Raw genomic sequence first — 22,338 nt, forward strand, 5'->3', positions numbered from 1 at the left:
CATTCAGAAAAACTATTGTAGCTAGTTTTTGGGTGTGTTTTGTTCTTTGTATTTTGTGGGGTGTTTTGTTTTGTTTGAGACAGAGTCTCATTATATAGCCCTAGAAGGCCTGAAACTCACAGAGATCCATATGCCCCTGCCTCGTGAGTGCTGAGATTAAAGGCATGCATCACATCTGGCCCCTTTTATATTTTGATGTTAGAGCTTAAACCCAGGACCTTGCACACACATTGCCACTAAAGAACTTAGCTTCAAAATGAAGATTAAAAAGTTTTATTGCTATTTAATATATATGTGGGTATGTGTGTGCATGCACATGCAGGTGCCTAAAGCCAGATGAAGATGGAATTACATGTGGCTATGAACCACCTAATAGGTCCTGGGAACTGAACATAGGTTCCTGGGAAGAATAGCAAACACTCAATGACTGAGCCATCACTTCAGCCTCCAGATTTTTGTTTAAAAAGGAAAGGTTTGGTTGTAGGCTATACTTATTGCCCAGACCTCTGCCCCCTCCCCCTCTCTATTTTTTTTTTTTTCCCCTCAAGACAGGGTTTCTATGTAGCTCTAGCTATCCTGGAACTCGCTCTTGTAGCCCAGGCTGGCCTCAAACTGACAGAGATCTGCCTGCCTCTGTCTCCCGAGTGCTGGGATTAAAGGTGTGTGACATCACCACCTGACTGACCTGTGACATCTGAACAGTGTACTTAATAAGATATTTTAAAAAAGAAAAAACAAAGGTGATCAGAGAACCTCACCATTGCAGAAGACAGCTGCACAAATGCAAAGCCTCTGTTCTGTTGTGTCTGTTTATCCTTTATGAGGCGAATGTTATTGACAGCTAAGGATGCATAGGGAGACAGTGCTGTCATGATGGAATCCACCACAGTGTGCGGAGCTATGTTCCGAAGAATAATTGCTGTTGGTGAATAAGAAAAATAACCATCAAGCATTCCCACCATCAATGCTTTCTAAAGGCAGGTTTAAAGGCAAAACTATACATTTTTGCAGGATTTTGATATATTTTTTAATCTGATAGGCTAAGAAAATTCTGGAGATCTATCTTCTATAGGGCAAACTATAGCTGCAGGCGCTCATTTGAAACATGAAAGGGAACTGAGACTAAGAGAGGTCAACTTTTAACATGAAAACAAACCAAAGGACTGTTTGAACTTACTGTCACAGTAGTAATCCACAGACTGAACAGACTCTGTAGTTCCAGGGGGTACTTCCTGTTCAGAGTCTAGGAGCAAAGAAGACCCAAATGAACACAGACCAACCAACCAATCACTCCACTTCTTTCTCCTGATTGTAGTTTTTGGGAGCGTCAAACCAAGGTCTCTTGTGCATGGTTGGCAAGAGCTCTACCATTGAGATATTTGTACCTTCACTTCCCCCAAGCATTTTTTGTTTGTTCGTTTCAAATAAATTCAGATGATAAACAAAAAAAAAAGGACATGGTCTTACTACATAGCCCAGACAGGTTTTGAACTCTTGGCAATCCTGTATCAGCTTCCTAAGTGCGAGAATTACAGAATGAGCCACCTTCCTAGCTCCAGTGTGTTTTTAAAAAGAAATACATTTTCACTTCTAACTTACTTTTGTATGAGACAGTTTCAAATAGCCAAGGCTGGCAACAAACTTGCTATATAGTTGAGAATGACCTGGAACTCTCAATCATCCTGCCTCACCTCCTGAGAGCCAACTTTTCATTTTAAGCATATCTAGCAGCCTTTTGCTTTGCTTTTTAATTTGAGGGTGCTTTTTTCTTTGTGTGGTGTATGCACATACTCATTCACATTCGTGCAAGTACATGTAGTGGTAGAAGTCCATGTCTGGTGTCTCTATTACTTCTTACCTTGTTTTTTTGACAAGTTTTTCACTCACTTTGAGCCAACCCATTTGCAAGCTGGCCAGAGCACCAAGGATTGCCCTGTCATGCCTCTCTAGCACTACAATTACAAGTATAGCTTCATGCCTCACCTACTTTTTTCTTTCTTCTTGTGTGAGTGTTAAGGATTTAAACTTAGGTCCTCATGCTTGCACAGAAAAATATTTTACCTACTAAGCCTTCTCTCGGTCTCTGCCTGCCACAATTTTTGATAGTTACTTTGTAACTTTGGTCAGCTTGAAACCTACTATCTAGCCCATGCTGGCCTTGAACTTTTATCCTTATCTCAGCACAGCTGTGAGCCACCATGCCATTTTTTTTTTTTTCTTATAAGAAATCTTAGCCAGGTGGTGGTGGTGCATGCCTTTAATCCCAGCATTTAGGAGGCAATGATAGGTGGATCTCTGTGAGTTCGAGACCAGTCTGTTCTACAAAGCAAGTTCCAGGACAGCCAGAGCTACAGAGAAACTGTCTCAAAAAACAAAAAACAAACCAATCTGTGGATACGTGGACCTCAGAATTTTGACAGAGCTAATAAAGAACGCCAGGACAGCCTCACTACGGACTACACAAAAGTAGATGCAGCATGCACACCAGCTGAACAGACCAGGTAAACAGCCGTAATTTTGGAGAATTTCTGTTCTCTCACAATCATCTTCAGCATCTACTTAGCCCAAGACAAAAGGATTTAATAAGTAAGTTCCTAGCTTAAATATCCTAAAAATCTATACTTTTCCTCAAGTTCATAGGAAGTTAAGTCAGGTTAATTGCATTTTCCAAACAGCTGAATCCACGCTTACCAAATTTGTCTGCTCCACATCGGAAGCATTTTAGTCTTTTCCTGAAATTGTTAAGGCAGCACTGGAAAAAAAAAAGTTATCTGTAATTATTTCTTACATTAGGCTAGGCTTTCTAGATATCATGTGGGTTAGAGCAGCGAGACCACAGGTAACTCAAGTAATACAAAAGCAAAAATTGCTATTATGTATAGACAAAAGGTCATAAGCTAAAATTTTTATCATGTCACATCCTGTGAATTCTTCCACGAGAAACACATTGTATTTTGAGGTAGGATTCCACTGTCACCAAGATGAGGAGAGAAGTTTCTTACAGCGGCCACCAACAAAAGTCCTTTCTTATATTAAAACAGTATTACATGGACTGTCATATGTGTAAACAGGACCTTTCCCCTTCCAGCCTCATGCACAATGAGTTATCTTAATACTCTTAAAATATTAAGACTTTCAACCACATTCAAAATTCAGCATTGGTGACAGGACCAATATTACTGTACACCAAAGTTCTCAAGGATTTTTGTTAACAAATTGTTGGTATGTAAAATTAAAAAAAGAAAAAAAAAAGAGGGAGTATGTAAAAAACTGAGACCTTCAGAATTCCATAAAAAACAAAGTGAAACACATCTTAAAAAAAAAAAAAAATCTTACTTGAAACTCTAGGTTAGAATCCTGGATCTCCATAGAATTCCAGGGATTCTGTCCTCTAATGTCAGCACAGAAGACCAAAGAAAAGTCAAGAAGCACAAAAAATGGACTTCTGATACAAGCTGGTGATTGTGCTAATTTTCTTGTTAGGAAATCAAACAAATGGACAAAGAGAAAAACTTAGTATTTATTTGGGAAGAGCACATGCTTACCTTGTTACAAAGCCAATCTTCAAACTTGGGTCTGGGATTGCTATAATGCATTGCAATGTGCTTTCCTTGAATCACCAATTTTTTCTGTAAAAAAAAAAAGGAAGTAATTAGTTACTCCCATTGTGAGGAATATGTGTCCATTTTCCCAGGGCAGAGCACACTTCGGAAAAATCAGTGCTCTGGAATTAAATGGACAACATACGGGGAAGACCAACCACCGCCACCTATACTCTGCCCATCCAATCCTTCAGATAGGCAGTAAGAGAATGGGATGCGGAGTAAAGGTAAACGGAGTCAGGGAGTGCTGAGAAAGCTGACATGCACCAGGCTGTGTCTCCAGCAGAGACAGAAGTCCTAACACTTAGCATTGACAGGCTGCCTGAGAGTGACAGTCTATTTCAAAAGCAGAAGACAGACCTCTTCCAGTTCTGAGACTGTCTCCTTTATTAGCCCTTAGCATGGTGTCCTTGGGCTTGACGTCACTTTTTCCCAGTCCCCCATCCTTATGTAATGTAAATGCCTTTGTATTTTCCCTTCCCCAAAATTCTTGCTTCAGGATGTGTTCTTTTGGAGGGACAAACGGAGGGGATCTCAGTTTAAAAGGGAACTTGATCATAATTCCTTCTTAGTAAGGACTATTCTGAATGCTACCAACTCTAAAACAGCTTAAATGAGGTTTTCTTGCCAAATGTGATCGTGTCATGTCCTAGGTGACAGGTGTGTTTTTCTCTAAAATGGATTGTACTCTTTTCAGGATGAGTAACCAGGAGGCCAATGAAGTTTCTTCGGGGGGTAGGAAAGTTCATAAAGTGTATATACCACCTTATTATCATTTAGTCAACCAAGTGAGTAAAAGGGACTTTACTTTGAAAGGTCAAAACTCTGAGCTGAAACAATCTAGCCAAGAGCATCCCTAGTACCTGCCCCCAAAGAGCCTTCATTAAACAGGAGCATCTTTGCTCTTTTCTCAGGGTGGGGATGGTGGTTGTAGTAGTTGTCTAACACTATCAGAACAGGTTTAAATAAGACATTCAGATTTTATGTCTTTTTGAGACAGGGTCTCACTATGTTGTTCTGGCTAGCTTGGAACTTACAGAGATCTGCCTGCCTCTGCCTCTGGAGTTCTGGGATTAAAGGCATGTGCCAACATACCCAGCTCAGATTTTTAAAAGGAGTCTAACCCTTTTACAAATAAATACTTTTGGGCAATTTGGCTCTCACAAATCATGCTATCAATTTTGTCTCTGTAGCATCTAAAGGCAAAATTGCATGTCTGGCCAAGATGGAAAGAGTTGAAAGGCCATCTATGCACTATGATGTACAGAAGCAAATATAAGATGTAAACATATCCCACTAGGAGGGATGTGTGTTGGGAGAGACTTCAGTCTACCACTGGGTTCCTAATCCTACTGGCCTTTTATTTCTGGAGTGATTTTGAATTATAAGAAAATATTACATATTAACAAAGCTTTGTATACATTAAAATTGCAAAGGTTTTCAAATGTCTTATAGGTTTTAATTTCTTAATTTCTTGTTCATTCTGACACACCTACTGTATCAAAAGCGGCTGTCCAGAGAATGGACTTACACAGTTAGTTTTATGGTGTAAATTCTAGATTTACCAGGATGGTATGCATGGTTAAGAAATGCATGAAGTTCTACTTTAAAAGACATGATTGTGATGTTACTTTACTTATTTGTTTTGCTTTTTTTCCCCCAGACAGGGTCTCACTAGGTAGCACTCAGTGTTCTGGAACTCACTCTGTAGACCAGGCTGGCCTGGAACTTAACAGAGATCCACTTGCCTCTGCTGGGATTAAAGGTGTGTGCCAACACAGCCCAGCTTGATTTTTTTATTTTTATTTTAAAGAGTCTTACTCTGTAGCCCAGGCGGGCCTTGAACTCATGGCTATCATCCTACCTCACTCTCCTGAATCTGAGATTACAAGAGTGAGTCACCATACTTGACAGGTTGTAATTTCTGGGTTAAGAAACTAAAAGTATATTTTTATTATACTTTTTTGAGATAGTGCATTAAGATTATAGTCTTATGCTACCAAGTCTGACAAGAAACAGTGTCTTTAAAACAAATTAGTCAAAGCAATACCTTTACCTTAAAGTAAGTCTTGCTATAAATGGTTATATTAACCAATCATTTAACATAACTCTTATTCTTGTGTGACTCAAATAAGTCAAGCAACTATCTAGTATGCACTTGCTTAAAGGTAATCAATATATTGTGCTTTGGGGATCTTGCAAAAAAATTTTTTTTATGACAAACATTGACCATTATCTTGACATACTATAGAATATTTAAGTTTAGAACACCAGTTAAGGCTTCAATAAATGGTTTATTTTGAACAGATTACAAGAGGCATTCTCAGGGAGATTAGAATTTTAATGCCACTATGTCTAGGTTAGACAGCAGCAGGACACTGAGTCCATGCTAATCTTATTAGACCTTAACAGTCTTGGAAGATCCATCTGAGAAGTTACACCTCTAGTTGGCATTATGATCTCCAAGCAAAAACAAGGAATTACTTGTAAAAGTGCCTGTTACAGACTTCTATTACATTCTGTTCACTGTTAAATGGAGAGTTTGATAGTTTAAATTCTCTCAATGGATACAATGAACAGGAATATAATCAGGCAGGAAAAGGGGGAACATTAGGTATTTTATTGACTACCACACAGATTTTCAGTAGGTAAAGTTCTTTTAGGTAGCCATATTTAACGGCAAAACAAATTCTGCAACACTGTTCTTGGTACTGTATTTACTCTAGTAATGTCAATTTTAATATACACAAAGCTTTTGTTGTTGTTGTTGTTAAAAAATATTAAAGTCACTCCTTTGGAACAAACCACTCCTTCAACCTTTTTTTTTTTAATTGTACAGACTTGTTCCATTTTCATGAATATCTAGACTTGGTGAGTGAAGCAACCTGATTGGCTTCCATCCAGCTGGTAGCATCTTGCAAGTGATAAAACTCCACGAAGGCGAAACCACGGCTTACACCTAGAGACAGCATTCAGATATAGACGGGATACTCGTGTTAGTCAGTTCCTTTATAACAGGTGAATCTCTCTCCCACTGCTTCAACACTGCGTGACAAAGCCAATTGGGAAGCAGCTTTACAAATGTGACTTGACTTGGGGATCTTCTTGATACTTTGCCATGGCAAGGAACAGCCGCCTGAATTAAATGCCACTTGATTTGATTCCACACTTAAAGTAACCATGCAACCGACTACGAACAGTCAAACAAGGAGTTTATAAATCATTACTTACCGAAGGAAAAGAAAACCCCTAAAAGTAAAGTTTTAAAAAAGTTCCTCGGATGCTAGCATCATTTTCAAAGTCATATTCCTTAGCCATGGCAAACCTTTCATTCTGAATTCATGTGTTTGAAGATTGGGGTTTATCAGGATGTTCTTTAGGGACTGAGGTGGGAATGGGGAAGAGAACTATAACAGGCCGGAACTAAGCAAGCTCTCACCTGTTTTCCTCTTCATCAACCTCACATCTGCAGGCTGAGGGCCTTCAAAGGACTCCATCATTTCTCGAATCTGTACAAGGTTTTACAGTTAGTTTAAGCTACAGCCATAATGAAAGTTTAAGGACTGGGATTTTATCAACTGTTTAATTAGTCAAGTTTTTCACTTATACCAACAAAACACATTTATCTTAAAAGTCAAAGACTGTTTTCATGAAAATAAACATAATAACCTTGTTAAATGCTGCATAGATATTTCCCTTCAGTGCAATTATCTGTTATTGAGGCACATAGAGGGGCAGAGATAGCTGCATAACAGAGAGACCTCGCCTAAACAAACAAACAAAACAGGGTGAGCAAGCAAGCCCAGGCTACATAGAAAGACCTTGAAACAAAAAGAAGCGGGGAGGCACATGTTAAACAGAATGTTTTATTTCATCCAGTAGATTGAATCCTACCTTAAAGTACACAAAAAAGGAGAGGGACAGAGGTAGGGGTAGAGACAAGACAGACACAGAAACACTGTGTTCCAAGCCTACTCTAACGCTCCTAATACTTCCACCAATTCAATCCTTTCCTGGCCTGTTGAGTTATACAGATTCACCCCCCCCCCCTCCCCCAAGAAAAGGGTTTCTCTGTGTAACAGCTCTGGCTGTCCTCGAACTCACTCTGTAGACCAGGCTGGCCTCAAACTCAGAGATCCGCCTGCCTCTGCCTCTCAGTGCTGGGATTAAAGGTGTGCACAAGCACTACCCGGCTCAGATTCACTTTCTAGCCCGGACTCGGTTACAAGTTTAGCATGGTTGATATTAGCTTGTTAATAAACAAAGGCTACTGAGGTTTTCTCTATCATTTATCGAGAAAAAAAAATTATGGGCAAAGGTTGATCCAAGACTCACATACTGATCACTGCAAGCTGTCTTCTGACCTTCACATATGTGTGTTCCCCCAAATAATAAACTCTACTTCATTTGAGACAGTGTGGCAGGTAGTCTATGCTGACCTTAACTTGATTCTTCTGCCCCTATCTTCCAAATGCTGAGACAGAACTCTGATCTTCATGTATGCTAGGCAAGCACTCTAAAAACTTAGCTACATTCCTAGCCCAGAAATCCTACTTTGAAAATCAAACTTCTTATGGAAGTTTTACTAGTTTCTCTAAAGATTAAAACACACAGAATCATAATCCTGTCTCCTTATTAATATGACAGCTTCCAAAAATAAGCTACAGGATTGTTTCCTTTATGCTGTCTACTTCTGTGGATTTCCAAGGCCATACGACCCACTTAATCAATAAGCTTTCCCGAATCATTCTGGAGGATTTCTTACACTCCTTACTTAATAGCTGCAACTGTCCAAGCACAATTCACCTCAGTTCCCTCATCATCCCAACATGCGCATTATGAGTTACCCACAAACTGTGTCTGTGTGTGTGGGGTGGTGGTGGTGGTGGTGGTGGTGTATTTACATTGTATACACAGTGTAAGTGTGCGCACGTGGAGGTCATCACATGTCTTCTATCACTGTTCACCTTCTTGAGACAGGGTCTCTCACTAAACCAGAAGCTTGCCTTTTTAGCTAGACTAGCTGGCAAACTGGCTAATGAACGGTTGGGATCCACTTGTCTCTACACTTCAGTGTTGGGGATGACCTAATATGCAGCCAGCACCTATTATGTGGGTGCTGGGGACCTGAACTTGGGGCCTAGTGCTTGCAGACCAAGCACTCATACTACAGAGCCATCTCCCCAGCCTCTGTAACTTTCTTGTATAGTTGGCTAGGTTTTCTTTCTTGTTTTAATTATTTTTTTAATGATTTATTTATTTTTATTTTCTGTGCATTGGGGTTTTGTTTGCATGTATACCTGTGTGAGGGTGTCAAATCTGCTGGAGTTACAGGCAGTTGTGAGCTGCCACATAGGTGCTGGGAATTGAACCTGGTTTTGTGTGGTACACACCTTTAACTCCAACATTTGGGAGGTAGATAAGAGGCAGGAGGAACTCTGTGAGTTCAAGGTCCACATGGCCTACATAGTGAGCTCCACGACGGTCAAGACTACAGAGACTAGCCACCCTCTTTCAAACAAAAAAGTTCAACACAAAACCATATATAAACAAATAAACAAACAAAGGTCTTGCTATATAGCCCAGATTGGTTCTGATCTCAGTTCAAGCAACCCTCCTGCCTCAGCCTCTTTAGCAGCTGGGATTATAGGTATATGCTATTGTATCTAGCTATATCTAACCAACTACAACCATCATATGCTGTCTTGGCTATGCATTCATGTTCTTTCAAGGGATGGTAGTGGCTTTGCACCATGGTGACATCTAACAGTACATACAGTATAGTAGACGTGTAGAGGATCACAAATAATGAAATAACAACTCACTATTAACTTCAACAACCTATCTTACATTTACTACAATAGCTACTTCCAGTTTAAAAATCTACTATATCAGGCAGGGCAGTGGTGGTGCACAATTTTAATCCCAGCACTCAGGAGGCAGAGGCCAGTGATCTTAGTGAATGAGGCCAGCCAGGGCTACACAGAGAAACCCTGTCTCAAAAAACCAAACAAACAAAGCCAAGTAAGCCAAGGAACACAGGCTTCTCAGAGATTTCAAATGGAAAAATGTAATCCTGTTCAAAATAAAAGACAGCCAGAGACCGGGTGGCGGCGGCGGCGGCGGCGGCGGCGGCGGCGCACGCCTTTAATCCCAGCACTGGGGAGGCAGAGGCAGGCGGATCTCTGTGAGTTCGAGGCCAGCCTGGTCTCCAAAGTGAGTTCCAGAAAAGGCGCAAAGCTACACAGAGAAACCCTGTCTCGGAAAAAAAAAAAAACAAAGACAGCCAAATTATTAATGTTATTTTTTGGTTTTCTTTTGTGGTGGTGCTAGAACCCAATCCTTGGGTTCTTTAAGGATCTTATTATTTACCTCAGGCTGGCCTGAATTACTGATCTTTCTGCCTCAGCCTCCTGAATGCTTAGATTACAGATACATACATAGCATTAGGCTGGGCACTAAAAATTAACCTTTTCTTAAAAAAAAAAAAAATTAAAATTTTATGCACATAGGTATTTTGCCTGCATGTATCTCTATGTTCCATATTAGTGCCTCATTCCCTTGGAGGTCAGAAGAAGGCATCAGATATCCTAGAACTGGAGTTACATAAAGCTGTATGTTCAACCATATGGATGCTGGGAATTGAACCCAGGTACTCAGGAAGAGCAGTCAGTGCTCTTAATTGCTGAACCATCTTTTCAGCCCCTTAAATAAATATAGTTTGTTAAGGGGGTGGAAGGAGGCACTTAAAAGGTGAAGTGACCTACTGAGCTGGGAAAGACCAATGCTAAAAACAAAAGTAAATTTTTTTGTTGAGGCAGTATATGACTATGTACTCCTAGCTGGCACAGAACTTACTACATAGATCACAATGGCATCTCAGGGAGATCCTCTGGCTTTTACCTCCTCTTCAGTGCTAAGATTACAGATGAGTTGTCATGCCCAGCTTTGAAATTTTGTTTTGGTTTCTTTGGAACAGGGTTTATCTACATAGTCCTAGCTGTCTTGGAACTCTCTGTATACCAGGCTGACCTTGAAGTCAGGGATCTGCCTACTCCACCTTCTGAGTGCTGGGGTTAAAGGTGTGTACAACCATTGCCCAAGCAAGCTTTGAAACTTTGAAAGCATGAATTAGTTTTACCTTCTAAAAGCTAATGAACAAACAAGGCTTATACTTGGAAACTTTAGAAAATTCTACATTGAACTTCAAAGGTTAGATATAAATGGTACTTTACTTTGGTCTATCACCAAAGAAAGAAATCTATTTCACTAAGTGACATAACAGCCTAAGACAGCACCACGAGACAACGAGTAAGTTTGTCATGCCTACTGAAATGTTACAAGTACTGTTTCTCTTACATCGCTCTCTGTGATGGTGATAGGAAGGCCACGTAGCATGATGGTCTTGCTTTCTCTTTCATCACTGATGTCATGTCTATAATCATGCTCTCCATAGTCACCATCTGAATGGTAGCCATCTTCAGACCGGTCACTGTTCCTTCTTTCACGCTCTCTCTGGTCCAAAAAAAATAAAAATATATATAATTAAACTCACCCTATACTTTGATCTATACTCTACATGTACCATGTGCACACCCGGTACCCACAGAGTCCAGAAGATGGTGCCAGATACCTTGGAATTGGAGCTAAAGACAGTTGTAAGCCACCCTGTGGGTGTTAGAAACCAAACCTGGGTCCTCCGCAAGAATAGCAAATGCTTTAACTGCTGAGCCATCTTTCTAGCTCCCAATGCAGTTTTTCTTTTCTTTTTTGGTTTTTTGAGACAGGGTTTCTCTGTGTAGCTTTGCGCCTTTCCTGGGACTCACTTGGTAGCCCAGGCTGGCCTCGAACTCACAGAGATCCGCCTGGTTCTGCCTCCCGAGTGCTGGGATTAAAGGCGTGCGCCACCACCGCCCGGCCCTGCAGTTTTTCTTAAAATGACATTCACTTAATTGAGAAGAATGGTTTAATAATTCACTATATAAAATATACTAACGCCTAAAAAGTCTTGTTATAGTATAAAGATTATCATATATGTAGAAAAAGTGGGAAAGTTATGTAAGTTATACAGGCAGTATAATTATTTCCAAATATAGATATGAACAAATATGTAATATGAAAGAAAAATATTTAAGGTGACTCAAATTACTACTTAAATATTCTGAGGCACAGGATAGTGTATTGTTAGAATTTTTTTATCTTAAAAACAAGACAAAACAAAACACAAAACTAATATGGGGAACCAAATCCATGGCCTTGTACATGCTAAGCAAATGTTCTATCCCTGAGCTACATTATATGCCCACCTTCTACTTTATCTTTAAAATGTGAACAACATATCACAGGGCAGAATGGCTCATGCCTTTAATCCCAGCACATGGAAGGCAGAGACAGGAGGATCTCTGTGAGTTTCAGGCTAGCAAGGTCTACAAAGTGTGTTACAGGGTAACAGAGATACATAGTAAGACCATGTCTGGGGTTGGAGGGTAACAACACTACCTTTTTTTTTTTAATTAAAAATTTTCATTTATTTTATATTCCAACCAATATTTCTCCCTCCCCTTGCTCTTTATCCCCCTACACAACATCTATCTTATAAGGTTGTACTGAGATGCAAAGAAGTTCACGAAGTTCAAGTATTCAAAAGGAGTCCATGGCAAACCTAAAACAAACTTTGGCTATTAATATTAATACTATTAATTAGGCTGCCGGGCAGTGGGGGCACAAACCTTTAATCCCAGCACTCGGAGGCAGAGGCAGGTGGATCTCTGTGAGTTCAGAGGCCAGCCTGGTCTACAGACTGAGTTCCAGGAAAGGCTCCAAAGCTATACAGAGAAACCCTGTCTCGGAAAAAAAAAAAGGTAAGACCTACTTTGTCTTTGGAAGTTACAGTCAAACTGAATATGCTTCAGAGTAATAGGTGTTGTAATATTCTAGTTGCCATACTACTTATACAAGAAGATTGGCCATATAATTTTAATTCTAATTTTAATCAACAATTGCTATTACTCACCTCTGGACTATCATAGTCTCGATAGTCATCATATCTATCACCTCTCCGATCATCACTTGATCTTTTATAATCTGAGTCCCTCCTCCTGCTTCTAGATTCACGTTCATCACGGTCATCTCTGTCTATAATGGAACCATATCTTCCACTACGTTCTGTTCTACTCACTCTGCAAAGAAAAATAATGTTCATTTAATCTTAAGTATATCATTTTGTACATTCAGAAAAAGAATCGTCCCACGTATTAGTTTGTAAGGTACATTCAAATAGTTTAATGTATCCCTTAAAATGTACCACCAATCTCCGGTTTACAAAGATAACTTCTGAGAAAACATACATAGGCAGGTCAGAGAGCACATGTCCTTAATCATAAGGGGCAGAGGCAGGAGGATCTCTTGAATTCCAGACCAGCCAGGTCTACATAAAACAATCTCAAAAAAGAAAAAAAGAGATAAAACATCTATATCCCTATATATAATTGACACTAAATCAGAAAATATAACTATCAGATATTTGGGTTAAAATTTTTGAGAAGGAAACATTCTCAAAATGTATTCTTGTGCTTTTTCCTTTTTTTTTTTGGTTTTTCAAGACAGGGTTTCTCAGTGTAGCCATGTCTGTCCTGGAACTTACTCTGCAGACCAGGCTGGCCTGGAACCCATAGATCCATCTGCCTCTGCTTCTGCTGAGATTAAAAGTGAACTCCACCACTCCTCAATATCAAAAAATATATCTTAACTCATGTATTCTCAAGGGTACTATACATACCAGAAATGGACCAATACTCTAAATGACCTAAGTCTTCCCTCCAACCCCCACCACACAAGCCTTTAACCAAGTATTTCATTTGTACACATAAGGGGATGAATACATCAAACCAACAGCCACAGAAAACTTTTATTTCCTATAACTTTTACTACTGGCAGCAAAAAGGGTAACCTCCCCCTCCCCAAGACAGGGCTCTGTATAGCTTTGGCTGTCCTGGAACTAGCTCTTTAGACCACGTTGGCTTCGAACTCAGAGATCCATCTGTCTCTACTGGGATTACCACCCAGTAAAAGGGTAAACAGTTTAATTACACACATTAGAACAATAGACTGCTGTCACAGGACAAAAATAAGTCTCTCTAGGATGTCAGTTTTTCATCTATCACAGGGACTGGCCTCAATATTGAAAGGAAGTAAAGGCTGTGTTAAATCAACTGACTTGAGATGGCGTGTCCACAGCTGCCGAGGCAGTGAAACGCTTTCATCTTTGTTTAATGTATTTGGTCCTACTCGGGATGGATCCTAGTGCTTCATATGCTATGAGCTATGTCCCAGCCCTCAAATGTTCTCATCTTAATCCTCTAGCCTTTTCCTTTCTCTCTTGATATAACATGTGATCCCAGGCTTCTCAACTCTCTAAGTCTTGCATTGTATCATTAGGGAATAGCAAGGAGTGGCATTCACTCACTGCTTGTCAAGCAGGCTTTGAATAGCTCCTGTCCATGGTTGGAACTTCCCATAGCCTACTCCATACTGCTCTCCTTAACCTAATTCTTACTTAGCCTTCAGATTTCACCTCAGAGAATACTTTCTCCAAGACGCTTTCCTGGCTGTGTACAAGTAAAAAACACACGGGGTGTGTGTGTGTGTGTGTGTGTGTGTGTGTGTGTGTGTGTATGTGTGTGTAGCACACCTTTAATCCCAGCAATCAGGAGGCCGAGCCAGGCAGATATCTGTGAGTTTTGAGGCCAGCCTGGTCTACAGAGCGAGATCCAGGACAGGCACCAAAACTACAAAGAGAAACCCTGTCTGGAAAAACAACAACAACAAAAAAAAAACCCAACAAATTGTTTGGTAAATAAACAACTTATTATTATTGGGTTTTTTTTTGAGGCAGGGTTATTATTATTATTATATATTACGGGTTTTTTTTGTTTGTTTTTGTTTTTTGAGGCAGGCTTTCTTTATGCAGTCCTTGCCTGTCTTAAACTCAGTCTGCCTCTGCTGGGATTAAAGGCGTGAGCCACCATCACACAAGGATATCTAAACAAATAGTTCAGTCCCCACTAAAATGCTGAGATCAAAGGCATAGAATGGTCGAGGGTGGGGTGGGGTGATGGGGGGGGGGGGCGCACGCCTTTAATCCCAGCACTTGGGAGGCAGAGCCAGGCAGATCTCTGTGAGTTCGAGGCCAGCATGGTCTACAAAGTGAGTTCCAGGAAAGGCGCAAAGCTACACAGAGAAACCCTGTCTCGAAAAACAAAAACAAACAAAAAAACCCTAAAAAAAAAAAATATTTAAAAAAAAGCATAGAATGTATTAAAACTCACCTTTTGTCTGAACCCATTGTTTCACTGAAGATCTAGCTCGAGGCTCCAAAAGGTTTAATTTTTTTTCCCTAGGAGAAAAAAAGATTGTTGCAAATTTCAGAGATCACTTAATTCAAGTGCCCTACAAACAGGGATACAACTCTTGGTGGTTAGGATTCCACTAATCCTTAACTTGGCTAAGGTGGGGGAAGAGGAGGACTAACTGTCAACATTAAATCATGCTTTGTTAAGAAACAGGAAAATAAAGGATACTTTAAAATACTAAGACTAACACATTCAATAAGAAACTCAAGAAAGGTGAAGGCAGAAGACAGGTTGGGTACTCCTACTATTACAAAGCAAAAAGCTCCTTGTTTTCATTATCAAGGCAACTTCATGAGATGGTTGATGGTTAAAACATTCATCCAAGTGTCTTCATTAATATAAAATTCAACACTAAAATCGAGAAACACTAGATTCAAAATTTTCTGCCAACTAACTTTAAAGCCTTAGAAGGTGGAATACTGATTTGAATGAAATGTACATGTATAACATAACGCGTGATCTATTTCGGTAAGGCAAGACCTTACTCCGCTTAACAGCTTTGTATCAATAACGCCTACGTCTTGGACCAGTCCTGATCCACACAGGCCACCGAGTGACCAACAGCCTGTCCCCTGCCCATGGACCGTAATAAAATATCACACAGGTGTACTCTTCGATACCTGTGATGTCCCACTAGCTAGTTACAGCTATTTCTAGCATCTGGTATAAAGCAGGCGCTCAACGAATATTCGTTGACTTAATAAACGAAAGCGTTATCTAGGGCTTCAAGTTCCGGGGTCGAACGGCTACGGCTGTCCCTTGTTTCCCGGGAGGTGCCCGCACCCTCCTCCGGTGGGGTGTCGTAGCCGAGATGGCGGCGCTAAGGCCTAAGCTACTGAGCCCGGCATTCAGTCTCTTTCCCACCTTACAAACGTCCCTCCCCGCCTCTGAGGAGTTCCCAGTCCTCAGATCACCAACACCAAGCCACCTTTCCGAGAGTGAGATTCAGTTGCAGGCGCTCCACCACTCCGCTGAACAGGGAATTCGGGACAACGTCCCAGGAAGAGACAAGCAACTCGAAAGAGGCGAGCCGAGAACAGAGTTAGGGGCGATCTAAGAAAGCTGGTGGAGCCAGAGGAGAGGAGGGGAGCGGCCCTCAAAAGCTCGCTTAGCTGAGTCCCTTCAAAGACGCGGTTGAGCGGTCACCTCTGACGACTGACAGGGAGACTCAAGGGACAGCACCAACGGCAAAAATCGCTGGGACGTAATGGACGGCCGCCGCACTCACCCCCCAAGAGGGAACGAAGCGGAAGCAGTAGCGGCTCTACGTCCCAGAACCTCCTACAGGGTTCGGCCGCTCCACAAAATGGCGTCTCCACCGACGGTCTTCTCCTACCCACAGTACCTCGCGCCTGGACCCACCCCCACCCCCCACCCCACCCGCCTCTTCAGAGGCATCCAATCAGCGAAGGCGCCTGTCTGCGCGAGGGCTGCCGGGAAGTGTGGTCTCCCAGGCAGCCTGTCACTCGACCCTGTGTTAATTATTTCGCGTATTTCATCTTCTCCGTGACAAAGCTGCCATTCAGCCTCTGAGGACCCGGATGTGAACTCTACAAGCACCCCACACACTGGAAAACATATAATACCGCTTTTAGAGAAAGAATGCTACTGATTACTTTCCTGGAGGCTAGGTTAGATTTTTGGGCGGGGGCGGGGGGTATCTTCACAAACATCCTTATAACTTTGTAAAACCTGTGAGATGGTATTAAACTGATTTTTTTTTCACATAAGGAACTTGAGTTTTATGGAAACCGGGGAAATTCTTGTAAGCAAATCTTGATAGTATTATTCCATTCTCTAAAACAAGGTCCCAAATTGGGTGTGGTGGCACATGCCTTTTAGTCCTAGTGCTCTGAGTATAGGCAAGCAGATCCCTGGATTCAAGGTCAGCCTGGTCTACAGAGGGAGTTCTAGGAAAGCTAGGGAGGGCTACAAAGAGAAACACTGTCTTAAAAAAAAAAAAAAAAAAAAAAAAAAAAAAAAGCATATGCGTGTGAGTGTGTATATTTGTTGTTGTGTTAAAACTTGAACCCAGGGACTTTCTGTTTTTTGAGATGAGCCAGGGTTTCTCTGTGTAGTCCTGGCTGTCCTGGAACTCACTCTGTAAACCAGGTTGGCCTCAAACTCAAGAGATCTACCTGCCTCTGCCTACTGAGTGCTGGGATTAAAAGCATGTGCTACTACTGCCACTGCCTGCCAAACCCAGGGCCTTTTGAATACTTAAGTGCTAGCATTGAGCTACATCCACAACTATGCTCAATTAAGCTTGAGTTAAAGCTGGATGTGGTGGTGCACACTTTTGATCCTAGCACTTGGGAGGCAGAGGCCACCCTGGTCTACAAAAAAGGTTCCAGGACTGTCAGGGCTGTTACACAGAGAAACCCTATGTGGAAAAACAAAACCAACCAACCAACCAACCAACGAAAATTTATGAGTTAAACATAGATCAAATCATTGCAATTCCTACCATGAATGATGCAAGATGTCACCCACTGGGTTTATTGGCCACTACCAGTGATCTGCATAACACCTGCCTTTTAGTCCTAGTACTCTGAGGCATAGGGAAGCACATCCTTGGTACTTTAATATTTATTTAGAGACAGGGCCTTCTGTTGCCCAGTCTTGAACTCACTATGGAACTAAGGATGACCTTGAGCTCTCTAATCCTCTTGCCTCTACTTCCCAAGTGCTGGGACTATATGCTTGCACCACCAAGCCTGGTCTAATCAACAAGTTTTGTTTTTAAGACAATTTAATTTTGAGGTGTGGGGGCTGGAAAGATGGCATGCTGGTTGAGAGACCTGGATGCTCTTCTAGAGATTTATTATGTATACAGTCTTCTGCCCAGAAAATGGCACCAGATTTCATTATTAGACGGTTGTGAGCCACCATATGATTACTGGGAATTGAACTCAGGTCCTCTTGAAGGGCTGCCAGTGCTCTTAACCTCTAAGCCATCTCTCCAGCCCTCTCTATGCACCATTTTTGTGCCTGGTGCTTAAGGAGGTCAGAACCAAATCCAGAACCACTGGATCTGGAGTTATAGGCAGTTATAAGCTTCCTGAAATGGATGCTGGAATCTTGACCTGGGTCCTCTGGAAGAACAGCAAGTGCTTTTAACCACTGAGGCCTCCCTCAGTAAGTTTTTTAGAGCATCCTCAAAGTATTTACTGGGCTGGGCTGGACCCATGAAAGTTAAATGGTTGTTTTTTTGTTTGTTTGTTTGTTTGTGAACTCATCAGATCCACTGGCCTCTGCTTCCTGAGTACTTGCTGGGATTAGAGGTGTTTGCCACCATGACTGACTGCCAATTCACTTTTAAACTAAAAGCTCCCCTACCCCAGATGGATTCCATCCAGAGATAAATCCCACCCTCCCAGCTGTCTGTCTGTTTGGTCTCATTGTCCTGTGGAGTTGAAGAACTGTATCCCCCAAGCTATCTGGTAGCTGAAGTACCAAAGACAAACACAATGTTTTGTTGAACACAGTTTTAATAAAATATAGTCCTTTGTTTTTTCATTTAAAAAAATTTCAAAGTTGGCTCAGGAAGCTTGAGCGATGCATCAGCAGTTAAGAGTGCTTGCTCCTCAGGCCAGCATAGGTGGCCCACGCCTTCAATCCCAGCACTCAGGAGGCAGAGCCTGGCGGATCTCTGTGAGTTCGAGGCCAGCTTGGTCTACAGATCGAGCTCTAGAACAGGCACCAAAGCTACACGGAGGAACCCTGTCTGGAGGGGGGGGAGCGGGGGTAGTGCTTGCTGTCCTATGAGAGTATCCAAATTTAATTTCCAGCACTCAGGTCAGGCAGCTCATAAGCCTGTAATACCAGCTCCGGAAGATCCCACACCCTCTTCTGGACTCTAAATGCACCCCCCCCACACACACAAATAAAAATAGTAAATATGACTAACCAGAAATAAAAATAAAAACTTGGACTAGTGATGGTTCATTGGGTTAAAGTGCACTTGTCACTAAGCTGTCCTAAGTGCTGGGATTAAAGGTGTGTCTGAGGGTTTGTTGTTTGTTTGAGACAGGGTCTCTTTGTGTATCTCTGGCTGTTCTGGAACTTACTTTGTAGACCAGGCTGGCCTGGTACTCTGGAATGCTGGGATTAAAGGTATGTGCCACTACCAACCTGCACCTGCAATAATGTGATTTTTTTTTTTTTTTCCGAGACAAGATTTGTGTAACAGCTCTGGCTATCCTGTAACTCATTCTGTAGACCAGGCTGGCCTCAAACTCACAGAAATCCATCTGCCTCTGCCTCAAGGTGTGTGCCACCACTGCCTGTAGATAAAGTAAAATTTTAACCACAAGACCCAAATGATCTCAGAAAGAGATTGGACTACTACAAGTTGTCCTCAGCTACCCCCTCCCCCAAATACATACAAAATGAATGTTTAAAAAAATAAAAGTTGCCAGGGAATGAGATTGCCTGTAATCTCAGTTCCCAGAGAGGCAGAAATAAGAGGATGGAGAGTTTGAGGCCTGTAGCAGAAATCTTAAAAGTTCTTATTAATAAAATCAAACCTGAGCCAGGTATTGGTGTGAACACTGGAAGATCAGAGAGACAGAACAAGCCACAGCTAACCTCACCTGGCCAACCTCTCACCTGGTCTTGTTTCCTCAGACTTGAAGCTTCTGTGTCCTCATATTCGAATGGCTCTCAGCTGAACTGTGCTGCTCAAAACCTAAAAGCTTAACCAGCCAAAAGCTTCTAGTTTCTGTTCTTCACGCCTTATGTATCTTTCCTTTCTACCATCACTCCTTGGGATTAAAGGCTCACTTTCTGGGATTAAAGGCGTGAGTCACCATGCTTGGCTGTATCCTTAACAGATGGATTTCTGCCTCTGGAATGCTAGAATTAAAGGCGTGTGCTACCACTGCCTATCCTCATGTTTAATATTGTGGCTGTTCTGTCTCTGACCCCAGATAAGTTTATTAGGGTGCACAATATTTCGGGGAACACAATACCACAGAGGCCAGCATGAATTACAGAGTAAAACTGTTTCAAAAAGGCCTCCCACCCCTGTGAAATGATTTTCATGAGTCTGTTAGAAAACAAAAACAAAATCCCCATTATCTGGCAAAAAATAAAAACAAGACTTTTGTCCCAGTATTGGAACTAATGCTCTAGAAAATTAAGTGAAAGAAGTTTTTGCTTTGAAACAGGGTCTTAATGTATCCCAGGTTAGCTAAGGACAACTTTGAACTCCTGAAGTTCCTCTCTTCTCTGCCTGCTAGAGTGCTGGGATTTATACTGGTGTAACCATGATTCTGGAGATAGCTCAGTGGTTAAGAGCATTTGCTTTTAGTTTCTACACTCAAATGGTAACTCATAACCACCTGTAACACTTTCTTTTGGCCTCCTTGGACACTAGGCATGATATATATATACATACATGCATAAAGATAAATCTTAAGGGCTGGGTATGATGGCACAGGCCTTTAATTCTAGCACTCAGGAGATAAAGAGACAGGAGGATATCTCTGTGAGTTTGAAGCTAGCCTGATCTATACAGCAAGTCCCTAGTTAGGGATACACAGTAAAATCCTGTCCTAAAAAAACAGCAAACAATATTTTAAAAATCCACAGATTTCTGTAAAAACTCTTGCATATATCAAAAAACAAAACAAAATCCTAAAAACTCCAAACAAACCAAAAACAAACATCAAAAACTACATTAATTGACCAGAGGCAAGTTTTGATGAGCTAAGAGAGAGAAAATGACAGAATAACCCAGCAAGTATTTTCCATGGTTGTAACAATTATCCAATATCCTAGCTTTGATATTGATAAAAGGCCTTGGGAAACTTTCTATAGGTCATCACTTTTTACATCTACTCCTACTTATATCAGTATTCAAGGTGGTTTTTCCTCTTTTTTGGAAAGATTGTTTCAATTCAACTATGTGGTGCATGCCTTTAATCCCAACACTTGAGAGGCAGAGGCAGGTGGATCTCTGTGAGTTCAAGGCCAGCCTGGGCTATAGAGTGAGTTCCAGAAAAGGCACAAAGCTACACAAAGAAACCCTGTCTTGAAAACCAAAAAAAAAAAAAAAAAAAAAAAAAAAAAAAAAAAAAAAAAAAGACAAGCAGAGGTTAAGTTAGGCCAGGTGTGACATTGCACACCTTTAATTCTAGCACTTGGGAGGCAGAGCAGGCAGATCTGAGTCTGGTCTATAAGAAAAGTTCCAGGTCAGCCAAGGCTACATTGTGAGACCCTGTCTCAAAAAAACAAAACAACCCCCCTACCATAACTGGGTATTATTACACCCCCAAAAGAAGATAATTTTTACTTTAAGGGGTATGTGCCACCAATGCCTGGCACCTGTCTTCACATACACATAAAACAGATAAGTAGAGAGAGCTGGGTAGGGGGGCAATCACTGTAATCCTAGCAGTTAAAAGGCTGAGATAGACGGATCTAGAGTTCAAGGCAAGCCTAGCCTCGATAATAAGACCCTGCACTAACTTGAGACTCAGGTTTTTATTTAGAAACATAGTATGTGAAAAAGTAGTTACTATAAAAGGATGTGTCAGTAACAAAATAACACTAACTAGAGATTGCGTTGTAACTCTAGAGCTCGAAAGTTGCCAAAAGAGGTCGCACTGGTCTGAGGTGCCAGCACTCTGGAGGCTTAGACAGCAGGGTCTTGACTGTGAGGCTACCTGGGCTACATAGTGAGTCTAGCTGGTTTTAAATTCACGGAGATCAAGAGAGCTCTGCTTCTCTCTCTTTTTATTTAGGAGTCAAAATGCTTTATTCAGAGGCTTGGGGAAAGGGTGGAGAGGCCCACGCTGTCTGCTGTCCTCTATTGGGCAGATCTTTGAGGTCTACCGGTCGCTAAGAGCGAGAGCTCTGCTTCTTGAGTGTTGGAATTAAAGTAATGTGACATCATGCAGGCTTTAAAAACAAAACAAAATCAAAAACTCATATTGGAAGCAAATTTAGTGAAGTTGTGTTCACAATAATGGTGGAGAAGTTGAGATGGGATATGAAAGAGGGCAAATACACTATGTAAAGTTTTAAATTTGGAGAGACCTGAGGAAGGTGCTGCAGAGGTGAACCAACATGAAGTAATCTATAAAGCACAGAACTAAAAGCACCGAAAAACAGGGCTGCAGGACTTTATTTCCCCGTAGCCTTGGGGTGGTCAAAAGAGGACTTCTGAATCTTTAGTTAGTAAATCTACATCTGGAAATGTGCTGTACCTTAGCAGTTACCAAAAATCACAAGCAAAGAGAGGCTCTTCTCATGGCGGGCAGTGGTGGTGCATGCCTTATAATCCTAGCACTCAGGATGCAGAGGCAGGTGGATCTCTG

General features: G+C 41.3%; 1 protein-coding gene across 2 annotated transcripts in view; it reads right to left on the reverse strand.

The window, feature by feature from the left end:
- Rbm5 (RNA binding motif protein 5) overlaps positions 1-16,372 on the reverse strand; it is a 30,815-nt gene extending 14,443 nt beyond the window's left edge. The window contains exons 1-10 of one of the 2 annotated variants that reach the window (XM_059268597.1): positions 16,242-16,372; positions 14,930-14,997; positions 12,616-12,781; positions 10,962-11,117; positions 7,042-7,111; positions 6,488-6,561; positions 3,546-3,629; positions 2,692-2,752; positions 1,178-1,243; positions 759-919 (exon numbers count right to left, since the gene is read on the reverse strand). In XM_059268597.1, coding sequence (XP_059124580.1) covers positions 759-919; positions 1,178-1,243; positions 2,692-2,752; positions 3,546-3,629; positions 6,488-6,561; positions 7,042-7,111; positions 10,962-11,117; positions 12,616-12,781; positions 14,930-14,946 — 855 coding nt within the window. In that variant the 5' untranslated portion in view covers positions 14,947-14,997; positions 16,242-16,372. Of the gene's footprint in view, positions 1-758; positions 920-1,177; positions 1,244-2,691; positions 2,753-3,545; positions 3,630-6,487; positions 6,562-7,041; positions 7,112-10,961; positions 11,118-12,615; positions 12,782-14,929; positions 14,998-15,941; positions 16,208-16,241 lie in introns of those variants that run through there. The other variant, XM_059268598.1, reaches the window with a different exon arrangement.
- Between the last annotated feature and the right edge of the window lie 5,966 nt (positions 16,373-22,338).

The sequence above is a fragment of the Peromyscus eremicus genome, chromosome 7 (genome assembly GCF_949786415.1).
Source record: "Peromyscus eremicus chromosome 7, PerEre_H2_v1, whole genome shotgun sequence".
NCBI lineage: Eukaryota > Metazoa > Chordata > Mammalia > Rodentia > Cricetidae > Peromyscus > Peromyscus eremicus.